This window comes from Dermacentor variabilis, chromosome 1, assembly GCF_050947875.1.
Source record: "Dermacentor variabilis isolate Ectoservices chromosome 1, ASM5094787v1, whole genome shotgun sequence".
Classification (NCBI taxonomy): Eukaryota; Metazoa; Arthropoda; class Arachnida; order Ixodida; family Ixodidae; genus Dermacentor; species Dermacentor variabilis.
The window spans coordinates 175,296,386-175,311,030 of NC_134568.1; the positions used below are offsets into that span (position 1 = coordinate 175,296,386).

A 14,645-nucleotide genomic window follows, 5' to 3' on the forward strand; every position below is an offset into this window, starting at 1 on the left:
TGGCTCATGACACTAAACTTTACAAAGTTCGAGGGGATGTGCTTCAGCCGAAAATATGTAAATTCTAAATTTTCGTGCCATCATAATAACACTATGCCTTCCCACACTTCATCATACAATTACCTTGGTGTTCTTCTTACAGAGAATCTTTCATGGGTCCCACACATCCCGTCTGCATGCGCCAAAACATCACGTTCGCTTGGCTATCTACGACGCAACTTGCGAAATGTCCCGCCAAACATTCGAAAACTCGATTCCAAACATTCATTTTGCCAGAGTTACAATTCGCCTCCGCAATTTGGTCCGTTCATCGAAATTACGTAATAAATATGTCGGGAATGATAAAAAATAGAGCAGCCCGGTTAATATCACGTAACTACGGTATAAACTCAAGCATTACACAAATTAAACTACACCTTCTGTTGCCGCCGTTGGATATCCGCCGCAAGATCGCTCTTCTGTGCTTACTCACAAATATATTTACACTAATAAACGAACCCGGTTACAACTGCAAATACCCCACTCTTCTTCACGTAGATTACATAATCAGTTCAGTTTCATGCGCATATATGGTAAAACAAATGCATTTAATTCATCTGCACTACCCCGTGCCATTCGTCTCTGGAATAACCTGCCTAATAACATAGCCTCCATATCTAATCCCGACACGTTCCGCTATCAGTTACGCTTTTCCCATTTAATACCGCTCATGAGGGACCAATATAGTGTATTTGATCGTGCATTTTTGCAATGTTGTATATTATTTTCATAAACAGTATTCCCTTTTATGTGTTAATAGTAACAAGTGTTCGTGTGCCTTCAGATATTGCTTTGTATTCCCTGTGCCTTCAATATTGTGTAACACGGTAATCTCTTTATAGCACTGTTCCTACTGGAAATTTGTACTTTTTATACCTTTACTGTTTAATATGCCCCTACCTTATGCCCTACCATAGGGCCTGTAAGGTTCTTTTGAATAAATAAATAAATAAATAAATAAATAAATAAATAAATACTCAGGTTCGTGAGGTCTACTGGCCTTCACGATAGACTTTAAGGTCCCCGCCTGCTACCGCTCTATAGTTTACGTGGTTACCTTGTTTCTACTCGTTCCTATCTCTATCCACCCTTCCGCTCTCTTTTTCTTTTTACACCCCCTCCCCCCGTGCAGGTTGCCAACTGGAACTACTTCTGGTTAACCTCCCTGCCTTTGCATGTATCATTATCAATCTCTGTCTCTCCCTCTCTCTTTCCCTCTCTCTCTCTCGCCGGTGCAGTAATAAAGATAATAGAAACACAGAGGCGGTATTTAACACCAGCCTCTTGCACGCACTATGCCATATAAATACACTTACCTACCTTTATATTTTAATACACTTAAAAGGACATAACTTCAGCCATGTTGTAGTATGAGTTGTTATTGATAAAATTCATATCACGCGTATGCATTTAGTTGCTCCTAACTTCTATTTTTATTCCGAAGGGCCTCAGTATAGCTTCGTGACGTGAGTTCGTGTGTTGTATCAAGAAGACGAGGTGACCTAAAGTCTGAATGCAGCGACATCTTTGGGATTTTCAGCCAGGCGAATTCAAAAACATTTCTGCGCATAGTCAAACCATGCATTCAGGCCCTATATACAAAGCAAACGTTGCTTAGTAATAACACGTGAAAATATTACCAACTGGCTTAACCAGTTGGTTAACCACTCCGGGCAATCACTCTTGTAATTAATCAGTTGGTTGCTTAGTTAGCCACCTTGATCGTCAAGCGATCCATTAGCCGACTGCTTGGCAGGTTAACCAGCTAATCATTTGGTGCTGTATGTGGTGGTTGATGATCTGATGCATATGGGGCTGTCGCGTTAGTAAAAAGCGTAAAACCAGCCCTTCTTGGCGCGTCCGACGTGCCCTAGGCTTGAAGACTATCGTAAGCGAAAACACGCCTGTCTGTTTACCCACCCTCACGATTTCAATGGCTCTGCGTAATTGGGGCTGAACCCGCACGTTTCAATCCACGCAGGCGCCCACGTTGGGAACGGAGGAAACAGATTAATTCTTACGGGGCGCTGACTGCGCCTAAGGCCGATACGCACTCCACGTGCTTCTCCTGGCGCTTTCACCGGTGGCGTACTCCGCGTGCCCGCTTGCACGCCAAGGACTTTTGGGGGAAGGCGCGCTGCGAGATGACCCTTCGCGTCGCCCGCCGTTTCCCCAGGCCACACTTCAAGCGCGGCGTCTCACTCCTCGCCCCTTTACGGTAAGTACGCGATGAGGCACGCGCGCGGTGGCCGATGGCCCTTTCCCTTTGACCGGGCAGACGACGAAGGCTATATAGGACTGCTCCCAGACCGCGAACCGCCTGTATAAATTGACGCGACCCGATCATCGTCGACATTCAGCAGTTCCCAGGAACGAGTCACTTCGCTCTCGTTTCACCTACGCCGACAATGATGACGAAAATTTTGCACGTTTGTACGAAGCAACGCTCTTGGTGACACGCTTCTTTCGGATATGCATTTCCCGTTAAAGTTTCGCTCGCTACAAGCTTGGATCGAGAGATGAAACCTGGACATTGAAGTGTTCCCTGCAGTCAATTTTTTGTCAATCAGGCAGCTGGAAGCGATTCATTCCGCGCGAAGCGCTCAACTCCCAAGGAACTTTCTTCGTGTACCAGTAGAGGTGACAAACGTAGTCGGTCGAAGCCATGAAGGTGCCGCGTGTGCTAGTCCTGTGCGCCGCAGTGTGCTCCGTAGCCGTGCCTTGTGCGCATGCCGTCACAGAAAACTCATCGCCAGGGTTAATAGACAAAGCGAAGGCATTCGTTGGCAACATGTTGAACAGCAAAGACAGTGCTCTGACTCGGCGGCTACTAGAGGCAGATATTTCGCCTTCCTGCACGGTGGGCCTCTTGAAGTTAATGCGTGGTATCCGAAACTTAGACCCATGGGTAATAAGAAGTAAGCATTGCCACTTTTGCATCCTCTTTTTATTGATTGATTGATTGATTGATTGATTGATTGATTGATTGATTGATTGATTGATTGATTGATTGATTGATTGATTGATTGATACCGACATGTCTGAAGATGTGTCTTTTTTGTTGAATGCTAGTAAGTGTGTTTGCGTTCAAGTGTAACAATATTTTGTGTCACAGCAATGGATGCGCTGTTCCCGCAGTACGGCGGGGGCAGCGCATTCAAAATGAGCTCAGAATGTTAGAAAAAAGGGACATCAGCAAAGCTCAGCCATGATAATTTATAGCTAACTTATTCGGTTTTTCAACTCAATTTTCCCGTTTGCTTATAGTTCGTACTGAAGAAGAATTGAACGATAATGTAAAGTGATGAACAAAAAGCTACGGAACATGTTCCCTGCACTAATACTTTAGGGCTACGTTCAATAACAACGAAAAAAAGTCCAGTATGCGGCCTTCTTCTGTTGTAGTGACTGCCAAGAAAATATTTGGAACATAGTGTTTCCTTGAGTCGCAAAGTAAGCGCCAAGAGGAAACTTTCAAGCCTCTAGTATCGCTGAACGCTCGTTAAGCGATAGTAGAAACTCGATAAAGCTCAAATAGACATAAACACGCTTTAACAAACATGTTCTGTGCCTAACGCGAACTTTCCTTGCAGTGGCGGCCACGCTGCCCATTACATTGAAGGATGTCCTACCGCGTAGATACGAAATAGCACATTGGTCATCAAAATTTGGCTATAAATAAAAAAAATGGAGCCTATCTTTTGTAAACATACACATAGCGTCATTGTTATTATTTCAATTACATTTCGGGCACGCTTTTATTTCTCTGGAAATGCGGTATTGGACGCCACATGTCGACCACTCTACTCATTTAGTTAATGCATGGTCTTCTAGATACACAGCAGAGGCAGCCATAATTTAGCACTGAGAGCGTGTCTTTGTTTGGAGAAAAGCATCTGGCTGGACCAAAACAGGCTTAATTACAGTGCCTAAAGTGTCTTACAACAGGCGTTCACAACATGCTGGCTAAATCTAAGTGATGGCTGTGTCTGTGATGAAAACGATATAGGGATATCACCAGAATTTTTTTTTTAGCTCAAGCAGATTTAAAAAAGAAATGCCTGTTTCAAACAGCAGTGTTGGCGCCCTTCATGTTGGTCACAGGAAGAGGTGGACATTCATAATAAGACGCAATAATTCGGGTAGATGACGAGAAAATCCCACTAATTCGCTTTTTGTTTCTTTAAGACACATGGGCGCAATTGTAGAAATGAAGCCGGCTAGTAATGAAGTCGTATTACTCAGCCCAAATTTCGAAACTAGCGTCCCTTCTGAAAAACTGTCGCCCCCCCCTACTGTACTGATAATTGATTTGTATGATAAATTATTTATTTATTTGTCCCTCCTGCAAATTCAAACTGCCTATGTGAAAGCTGTATGAAATGTTCTGAACATGATTGTTCGAATAATGAAATTTCTTAGTCGAATAGAATACGAGTGATGCAGAAAAACAACGTATGAATATCGCATTGAATATTGAACATTATCGCATTACTAAAAAAAAGTGAAATAGAAGACTTGCATGGCCTCCGTTTGCTAAAAGAAAAGCCTTTTTTAGATTCTTTGATACGTGCATGTAATGCCGTGCGGAACTCCGGTCAATTGAAGAGCTTTTAAATGACAAACGACTGCATTGAGTTATGTAGTTTGACATCACAATGACAGTAACGATCTAAAGTATCGAAACGTCGCCAGATGCATGGAGAGTGTTGTGTTCCTAGAAGGAGATCAATGAGCGTGATACCACAGGCACCGTACAAGGGATGCAAACGTAGTGAGACTGGCCCAGTAATAAATTATGTTGCCTAAATCCACCCAACAAACTTGTGAGCTGCCTACAGGCAAGGCATCCCTATTCGACAGAGGTTCGCAGGCAGACGGAGACTTGAAGGGATCAACCGTGGTCGAACAAGGAGTGTGTATCAGGCTCGAGCCAAGGTTTCGACAACATTTAGAGCTGAGCCAATATTCGGGATTTCGAACGCGAAGCAAATTGTCCTCGCTATTCGGTTGCTATTCAAATGCGAAAATTCGAAAATTCGAAATTGTCAAATATTCGTTCATGTTCGAATATGAGAGAGACTGGCATTTATCGGTGGCTCGTGGTAAGTAGGTCGATGACAGTGAGGGCTGCACCATTGATTCTTCTGCAGCAAAGCCGCAGTTGTTCCCAGAAGCAGCAGTTCCTGAGCGAACGAATGGTACAGATAACTTCTGCTCAAAAATGTCCATTCATTCAATAACAATGCCTCGCATTTAGTAGCTTACATACGAAGTGACGTTTCTATTTGGGCCAAAGCCTTTCATTATTTAACCAGTCTCACCTTATTTGCATCCCTTTAAAACAATGCGCGGCGCTCTTCTTCAGTGAGTACGACATTCTGTGTGCATAACGTGACGTAAGCTTTCTTTGTTTCATTAGTTGTATTCATGGTGCACCAGCTATCTGGAAGCAGTTGTTTCTTATTGACAAGCTTTTCAGTTGACCTGTGTTGACCGGACGCCCAGTTTCGAACGGCATTACATGAACGTATGAAATAATGTAAGTAAATCCCATTTTTTATCTGACGGACTAGACATAAACATTATATTGCACTTTGTTTAGAAATAAGGGCATATTACATATTCGATTTGATATGTGAAGGTGATTTTTCGCGAAATATTCGTGTTACATTCGAATCGGAAATATCACTGTTCGAACAACCCTAGAGACCTATTTTCGTCTGCGACAACGTCTGACGTCATAGACGAAGACATGTCCCCTTATCGAAACCTATGCTCAAGCACGACACAGCCTTGTTCGACCAATCGTCCTTAATGACACCCTTAATAAGTGTCTCGAAATTATGGAACCAACGTTAGCTACACCTTGCGTTTGCTCGGTGCCTCTGCCAAGTAACCACGGGTTTTCTGCAGCAGAATCATTTGAAACTGTCCTACTCCCGTCGGTAATTGTCCTTCAAAACTTCATTAAGATTTGCTATCCCTTATATTTGAACAGAAATTAATATTCGGCAATTTAGAGTGGTAAATTCCCGAATCTGATACGAATAGATTTGTCTTCGCTTTTCGATTCGTATTAGATTGGAGAATTTGCCATAGAAATTGTCGAATGCTCATTGCTGTTCGAGTATAGGTAACACAGGTTCGTGTGGCCAAGTTCTTTTGAACTACATTCGTCACACATTTTTACAATTGATGCCTCTAACAAGGCCCTGGACTGAGCGTTTTTAATAAATTGGCAACCAGCAGCACTGAACAGTGGTTGCACAAGTCGTATATGCCCTAAAGAAAGAAGAAAAAAGCCTCCCTTAAGCGTTATTTGGCTTCAGTAAATTCAGAAAATTCGCTTGTGCGCTATAGTGCATATCGCCAACCACTCAACGTCCTATAAACCTGTGTGCTGCGAAAAAAATGTCATTTTCATTTCTGGTGCATTTTCCCCAGGATTATTTTTTGCCGTCGACCTGAACGCCCTCCAACGCATGATGTGTATACTTTTCGAAGCCAAAGAAGCACTTATACGTATTGCATGTAGCAATGCAAGTCTTCTCATATAGTTTTCTTCTAGAGGCCTTTATTTATTGACGGCTGGCGGTGTACATGTAAAAGCTTTTTTTCCGATATCCGTTATCGCTATACTGAGACGATAGCGTACGAAAGCCTCCAGCGTTGGCTAAAGCCACCGCCATAACTCTCGCGTTTTGGCTTTCACGCTTCGACAGACGCACACGATTCAATTTCCCAGATATTTTCATGAGTACTGGATATCCACAATCAACCTATCAAGAGTGTGTCAGATATCGTTCATTGAATACTAGTCGCTATAACACATGCGATGATGTGGATGTAAACAATTCTCAATGTCCGTTCCTGAAGCAGTGTTTTTGATAAGCACAACGACGTAGCTAGGCGTTTGTCCTCGCGTGGAAAAGCTGCTAAAACTGTGAGGCTGTGGTCGGGAAGAATCAACAGTGTCAACAACATAAATTAGGAACACGTGCTCAGCCTTTCGCTCGTTCCTTGTTGCCCCTTCACATTTTCTGTGACGTCGCTCACTCCTTCCGCGGAGCGACTACTCAGTGAGCATATCAGCTAGCTTACGTCAAGTTCCCAGTGCTGAACGGAGGTCGAGACACTGCTCACTTGAAAAAGATTTTCAGCCAAATGTTGTGTGACACGTGTACTCCATTCTAGTGAAAGCTCCTAGGGAAATTAATTATCCAAGGCAGGCACTGCGATTTCTATTTTTTTTAATTGGTATTCCCCCACTTTTTTCAAGTTCCACCTTTTTTATACCAGATAACCCCAATGCTCATAACTAAATCAGCTCAGATACGTTAAGATTGTGGTGACACAGTGAACACCAAGACTGCTGGTGAAATCAATGTATCTTAAAGAGAAAAAAAATCGTTTCTCCATAGCTTTCTCCGAATAATAACAAAAACTGAACTGAAGGGATCGCCAAGGGGGCCCATCTTCCTTGAGAAGCTTCTGAGTAATACTTAGTTTTATTGTCACGACTATTTACAAAACTCATTAACACCCGAAGCTTCTGCAGAAACAGCGTAGTGTATGACGTGCTGTGAAACTGATCACTTACCTCCGCCGTATGAGCACGTCAAGGTTTTCCTCAATCTACACCGGGGGCAGCGACCACTGAGAGATTGCCAGGGCAGCGCAGTTAAGCCGTCGCCGTATTGCGCCCTTGGCGGAAGGAAAACTCTTGTACCACGTGCTAAAGAAACGGGAGCTTGTGCTGCACACCCGCTAACGATGTCCTTCGGGCGAAGTGCCGATCCCTTAATGCATCGGGCGATGAAGGGCGCCGCGTGCTACTATGAAAAAAAAAAACTGTGTAAAATGTGGCGGTGTACTCAATAATCCACCATTGTAAAATTTCAGATCCTGCTTTTGTCAAATGTGTCTAGCATCGCTCGCAGAGGTGCACGACGCTTCACTGTCGGCACTATTAGCGCGACGGCGTTAAGGGCCCCGCGTCTCCGAAAATCTGGCGTCGGCGTCTCTCGTCGACCATCGTTTCGGCAAAAGATATTTCGAACCACGCATACCCAATCACGCAGGCCCTCCATGTAGCACAAGGAAGTTACTGAACTAACTGAGTTTCCTAAGGTAAAATACGTCAGGAAAATCGCAAAGTACGTCTTACACACAACCTACAGACATGCGGCGTCGGATTGTAATTTGACTATAGGAGAAAACATAATTCTGCTACACGGAAACTCAAAACACAAATCCCTTTTCCAGCGTTTCTACTATTCATGGAGTGGCCAGGGCCAACGAGATTTGCACGCGCCGGCGCGCGCAAATCTCGAAGGTCATGCAGTGGCGCGCCCGGTTCCTAGTAAGACCTCCGGATGGCGCTCACCTCCGCCGCATCACGGCCCACGCAAGAGGCCACGTTTTTACCAGGAAGCTCGACATTGTGCATAGCGTTCACCGCCAGCGTTTCCCGGTAAACATTAAGGTTACGTAAGCTGCAGTTGTCGGGAAGCATGAGAAGCAGTCAAATACATTTTAATGCTATCGTTTTGCACTCTTAAAGGCGAAGCTTAAGCGTTCTCCAAATTTTTTACCTGAAAGGGATGGCGAGATATATATGTTAGAAACCTCCCCTTGTATTCATGGAATGCAACATTTACGCAATACCCACGATACCCACACCACACAGACGAAGTGCAGACAAGACATCAATCCCTTCCTTTTCTTAATCCTGTCTGTGCAAATGGACAGTTTCAAGAGGCGCCGCAGTGGCTAATGGTTTGTGAAAACGCGTCAACAATTCAATCAGCGCATTTTAATGTTCAATGCTATAAATATGCAAGGGCAGAAATCCCGCCCCCCCCCTTTCTATCCTTCGCTTTTGAGTGAACATTTCGGTATAGTGTTCACCGTTGATTCATTTACGTACGTGTTTGTTAAATAATTGTTCTATTATTTTTATCCAATCTACCGTATATTCCAGTTCACTTTCGCCAAACTGGGCAACCAAAAAAGAAAAAGAAATACGCTGAGCAAGGGCGCTATAACGTAAAGCTATTCCAAACTTTTCTATTCCAATTCTAAAATCAGCCCTCCTTGATTGGTCGAAAACTTTTTTGGACCACCGCCACTTCGCTTGCCTGTCACGCGACGTCACGAAAACCGCGATAGCTCCCCATCTCACATGACGTGTACACACTTATTATGCATGATTTGACCGAACAAAAGAAAAATAGTTATTTCTGATTCGACGCCTTTTCAACATTAGGCCCCGGCTATTGCCCAAGAGTTTTCAGGCTGCACCCACTCCATGAGCCTGTCACGCGACGTCACAAAACTGCGAAAACTCACCGCGTCAAAGTTACGTGTACGTGTTAAAGATGCATTAATATGCCGAACAAAAATGAATATTCTTCTGAATAGCCGCAGGCTGCCCTGTTCCGAAAGGATTGAAAGATGGCTGCCGCCAATCACTCAGGCACTGGCTACTCGCACCTACCGGAAAGTATAGGTTTATTTGCACATAATAAAGCTTTCTGCGTGGCCGTGTAACGTTTTCGAGCACTTTCGGCACGTTTACGAAATCGTTATACCAACGCTTCTTAGTTTAGGATCCGTTGTAGTGTCATTCTGAAGCTTTCGTTGCATGCTGCCGCGATTTTCGACCAGCCACCGCAAGCTAAGTGAGGGAAAGCGGAGCAATCGCAGACGCCGGCACCACCCTCTTCATCCGGTTATCGATATTCAGTGCAGTCGCTCGGCCCCATCGAATCCCTCTCCACTTGAGTGTGCTCCTCGCCTCTCGTCAGCCAATTAGATACGTCAAGCCGCTCAATGTAGGCAATGTTATTCGTTTTTCAAGCAAACAAAAGTGACCTGCTATGATCGAGGAGAGCGTTAGATTGGTCTGTTCAAACAACCCTGTGGGTAACCGCCCGATGCTTGCGTCAGCGGTTACGCAAATTTGACGACAGGAGATTGGATTAAAAACATATTGGAATAGTTTTACGTTATAGCACCCCAAGTTACAACTATAATATATATGTCGGTGTTCAGTCGTCGGGCCTCTGACGACCGAACACCGCAGCATCGTATTGTTCAATCTCTTTCTTATTCGATGAACAGCTTGGCTAACGTCAGCTGGGACACCCTATGCCGGTTGTTTCAACGAACACTTTCAATATATATATATATATATATATATATATATATATTCATTCATTCATTTTTTCATTTTTATTTCCTTAAAGACCCCCGAGGGGGTATTACATAAGGGGTGGTTTTTTTTTTTTTTTTTTGTTAGAATATTGTTGATACCGATCAGTGCGATGTTATATTTGATATGCTATGCATGAAGCTTGATGGGCAGGTGATAATGGCGATGTTTCGAGAAAGGCCGTTCCAGTCTTTTGCTGCTCTGGGAAAAAATGAAGCAGAAAATGTTTTAGTGCGGGCACGTGGGCGAGAAACTTGCAAGGAATGACCAGTGCGGTGAGATATGTGAGCTGCAGGGATAATGTAAGGAGCGCAATTAAGCGGCGAGTGAAAGAACTTGTGAAATAGAGAGAGGGTTGCAATGCGTCGGCGACAGGATAAAGGTGATAAATTACACTCGGCTTTGAGGGATGAAGCACTGATCTCATATGAATACGAAGCATGAATGAATCTAGCAGCACGATTTTGAACGGATTCTAGGGTATTAGTGAGACCTACTTCGGGTGGGTTCCAGATAGGAGATGCGTACTCCAACTTAGCCCTCACTAATGATTTATAAGCAAGTAGTTTTACGTGTCTCGGAGCGTTACGTAAATGCCGTTTTAAAAAACCCAAAGTTCTGTTAGCTGATGACGTGACTTTATCAATGTGCGTGTTCCAAGACATATTGTTAGATAAGGTAACTCCAAGGTATTTATAAGTGGTTACTGATTCAACAGGGATGTTAGCTATGTTATAAGTGAAGTGAAGAGGAATTTTACGACGAGTGAAGGGAATGAGCTTGCATTTAGTAGGGTTTAGGGACATTAGCCAGTCATCACACCATTGTAGTATGTGGTCGAGATCTTGTTGTAGGATGATATGGTCAGATGGACTAGTAATGGTTCGGTAGATAACGCAGTCGTCAGCAAACATGCGGATATTAGAAGATACATGCAAAGGAAGGTCGTTAATGTATATTAGGAACAGAAGAGGGCCGAGGACAGAGCCTTGAGGCACCCCCGATGAGACTGGAAGTGGGCTGGATAATTTGTTGTTTGTAAACACTACTTGTGAACGGTTAGTCAAGAATTCTTTTATCCAATTTAGTACATTCGGGTGCAAGTTTAAGAAGGACAATTTTAAAATTAGGCGTTTATGGGGTACTTTATCAAAAGCTTTCGCGAAGTCAAGAAATAAGGAGTCAGTTTGTACGTTAACATCAAGGTTAGCATGAAGGTCATGAACAAAGATGGCAAGCTGGGTTTCGCAAGAGAAACCCTTACGAAACCCATGTTGAGAATGGTGAAAGAAGTTATGAGAGTCGAGGAAATTCATGATGTAAGAGTAAATGACGTGTTCCATGAGTTTGCAAGGTACGCTAGTCAATGAAATTGGTCGGTAGTTCAGAGGTGAGTTTTTGTTACCGGATTTGAAGATGGGAACGACCTTTCCCACTTTCCAGTCATCTGGGATGATACCTGTAGAAAGAGATTGCGAAAATAATAAGACAAGATAAGCGGAAGCAATGTGGCCTATATTTTTTAACACTTTAGCGTTAATTTAGTCCAGTCCAGATGCCAATGATAACTTGGTCTTTTCGATGAGGGATGATATACCATCAACAGAAAAGCTAATTTCAGGCATCGAAGACGTGATAAGACATGAAAACATGGGTAAGCAAGTGTCAACCTCTTTAGTAAAGACAGTTGAAAAGGCCTTGTTAAAAGCATCGGCACATTCAGCTGCTGAAATAACCTCTCCAGAGTCGTTAGTAAGAGTGGTAGAAGCTGCTGCTTGGGGGTTAATAGTCTGCCAAAACTTGCGTGGGTTATTAGTTAACATATTAGGCAAATCGTTGTTAAAGAAAGTGAATTTGGCGTTACGGATTCCCGTGAGATAAGCTTTTTCTGCTACGTAATACTTCTCCCAGTTTTGGGCGCCACCTTTTAGTTTGGCATTCCGGAATAAACGTTTTTTCTTGTTGTCTAGGCGGTGCAAAATTTTGTTAAACCATGGCTTTTGGCTGTTTACACGGATGGTAGTTTTAGGGATGAACAGGCGTATTAGCTCGGTTAGTTTCTGCTTAAAAGTAAGCCAGTTTTCCTGAACGGAACAGTGATAAAAATTGGCCTCATATGTGGGAAAAAATGTGCAAAGTTCGTTGTTTATGGCCTCATAATTTCCCCTATTGTATAATGTTATAGTTTTCTTGTGCGAGGGATTGGTAGTAGGGCAAAAACTGAAATCTACGTGAATAACTTTATGGTCACTAATTTCATGCAGATAGTTAATCGAAGACATGCTATTGGGATGGGTCGTCAGTATTAAATCCAAAATGTTAGCGGAATCGCAAGTTACACGCGTTGGCTGAGTTATTAATTGCGTTAGGTTATAATCAAGGCAAACATTAAGAAAGTCTCTGGCTTCAGCTGTGTTAGCCGTTGCAGTTTCTTCGCTCCAATTAATACCAGGAAAATTAAAATCACCAAAAAGAACGAGATCGGCTTTAGGATAGGTCAAGGTGAGTTGGTTTAGATTATTATTAAGTGCGCGGGAAAAGTTAGGATTGTTATATGGGGGCCTATAGCAAACACCCAATAATACAGATTGTGGTAAAGCTTGGATTAGTAGCCATAATATTTCCAAGTCGGAGTCAATGTTAACTTCAGAACACGGTAATTGTTTACTGGCTGCAATGAGAACACCGCCCCCGCGAGTGCCTTTGCGGTCATTCCGATACACATTGAAATTCGGTAGATCGGCTAGTACTTCTGCGTCGGCAACATCACTTGATAGCCACGTTTCGGTTAGTATCAGAATATTGCTATCAGAAGACTTGACAAGATAGGACAGGTGCTCACGTTTGGGTATGAAACTTCGAATGTTAGTGAAGATTACGGAAAAAGAAAGGTTAGCTTTTGATCTAGGGTGAAAACTGGTGATAACTGCTTGACGCTGATGTGATTGCTACTGGATTTCTTGTACTGTTCTTGAGGTTTCATTGAAAAGATACCGTTTCGACCCGATGTGAAGCGTTTTGTAGCGCAGAGAAAATGGAACAGATTTCTGTCTTGCAAATTTGACCAAATGACTTCTGGCGTTCTGAACCTTGCGTGAGAAATCCTCACCTATACTATAGGGTGTTCCCTTCAATTTACGTCCACTTGAAAGGATAGAGTCTTTTATTTTGTGGAACGCGAATTTCGCTATTATCGGCCTACATCTCCCGTCTGTGTGGCGGCCTAAGCGATGCGCACGGTCGATTTCTTTAGGGTGAATATCTATACCTAAATGGTCCCTGCAATGTTGAATGATTGTTTTCTCAGATTCGGCATACGATTCAGATGGCTTGGCGTCTGGAAGGCCGTAGAAAATTAGATTGTTACGTCGTGACCTATTTTCGGCGTCATCCAAACGTGCTTCAATATCGTCGGTTAGGCGTGCAGTATGAACGGTGTTATTTTTGATAAGTTCTAATTCGGCTTGGAGGGATGGAAGAGAATGGTAATGTTTTTCAATGTCGGCCATTCTCTTAGTTAAGTCAGATAGGGCTTGCTCTGTTGTGAATAGCTGGTTCTTTAGACCCTGCACTTCGCTTATTAGCGTTGACTGGCCCGCGGAAAGTTTTTGTAGTTCCACGAGAATAGGATCAGGGCCGGGGTTTGACTCTACGTCACCCGATAACAAAAGCAACAACAACTGAACAACACCAGCACACTCAATAACGGTCGCACAGCAGCAACGTGGGCTCGGTAGCTGCAGCAAGAAGTAATTACTTGTCTTCTTAGAAAAAAGTGATTCTGATACACCAACCTGCATAGCAAGAAGTAGCGGGTTTGTAGGTGACGACACTAAGCAGCCACCAAGCCCACGAAGCGCGGCTGACAGTTGCAGCTTATTTATAGTTGGCAACGCAGCTGATGTTGGTGACGACGGCGCTGACGATCCACCATCCAGGGCCAGGCACAGTGGCAGTGGCGACAGGAAAGCAGATAGCGGCGGGTTCAAGCTTGATACGTTGACGGTTGTCAGCTGGATAGTGGGCGGAGCGGAGTTGTAGCACAGCAATCCACAGGCCGGCGGTGAGTCAGCAGAAGTAGTCACACCGGCAGCAAGGAGCAGATGGACGAGGACGGCGGGTAACATCTGCATAGCAAGAAGTAGCGGGTTTGTAGGTGACGACACTAAGCAGCCACCAAGCCCACCCAGCCAATATTAATTTCCTGTGACAGGTGGTGCAATTATATTCCATGAGCTGGTCTACTTGAAGGGGCGGACAACACTTGCACAAAAAATAATTAAAATGCATAATCGAATAATTAACAAAATCCACTAATTAAGATTTAAAATAATTATCTTATGGAACATATTGTAATTTACAACTTCTAGCCGGGGAGTTCATAAGG

The 14,645-nt window shown here is 43.6% G+C and overlaps 3 protein-coding genes across 3 annotated transcripts in view; 1 reads left to right on the forward strand and 2 right to left on the reverse strand.

Annotated features, from left to right (window-relative positions):
- The first annotated feature begins 2,335 nt into the window (after positions 1–2,335).
- Positions 2,336–14,645, forward strand: part of LOC142588342 (nose resistant to fluoxetine protein 6-like) — a 59,338-nt gene continuing 47,028 nt past the window's right edge. Inside the window, exon 1 of the mRNA XM_075699970.1 lies at positions 2,336–2,957. Within this exon, the coding sequence (XP_075556085.1) occupies positions 2,705–2,957 (253 nt within the window). The 5' untranslated portion in view covers positions 2,336–2,704. The remainder of the gene's footprint in view (positions 2,958–14,645) is intronic.
- LOC142574350 (uncharacterized) lies at positions 10,356–14,385 on the reverse strand. Its single transcript, XM_075683456.1, has 3 exons — positions 14,053–14,385; positions 11,664–11,717; positions 10,356–10,459 (listed from the first exon to the last, which is right to left on the reverse strand). The coding sequence occupies exons 1-3, from the start codon at positions 14,383–14,385 to the stop codon at positions 10,388–10,390; spliced, it is 459 nt and encodes a 152-aa protein (XP_075539571.1). The 3' UTR covers positions 10,356–10,387.
- Positions 12,923–14,028, reverse strand: LOC142588335 (uncharacterized; the record flags this gene model as incomplete). Its single annotated transcript, XM_075699959.1, has 1 exon — positions 12,923–14,028. A coding segment is annotated over one exon (822 nt), but the record flags the coding sequence as incomplete, so codon positions are not given.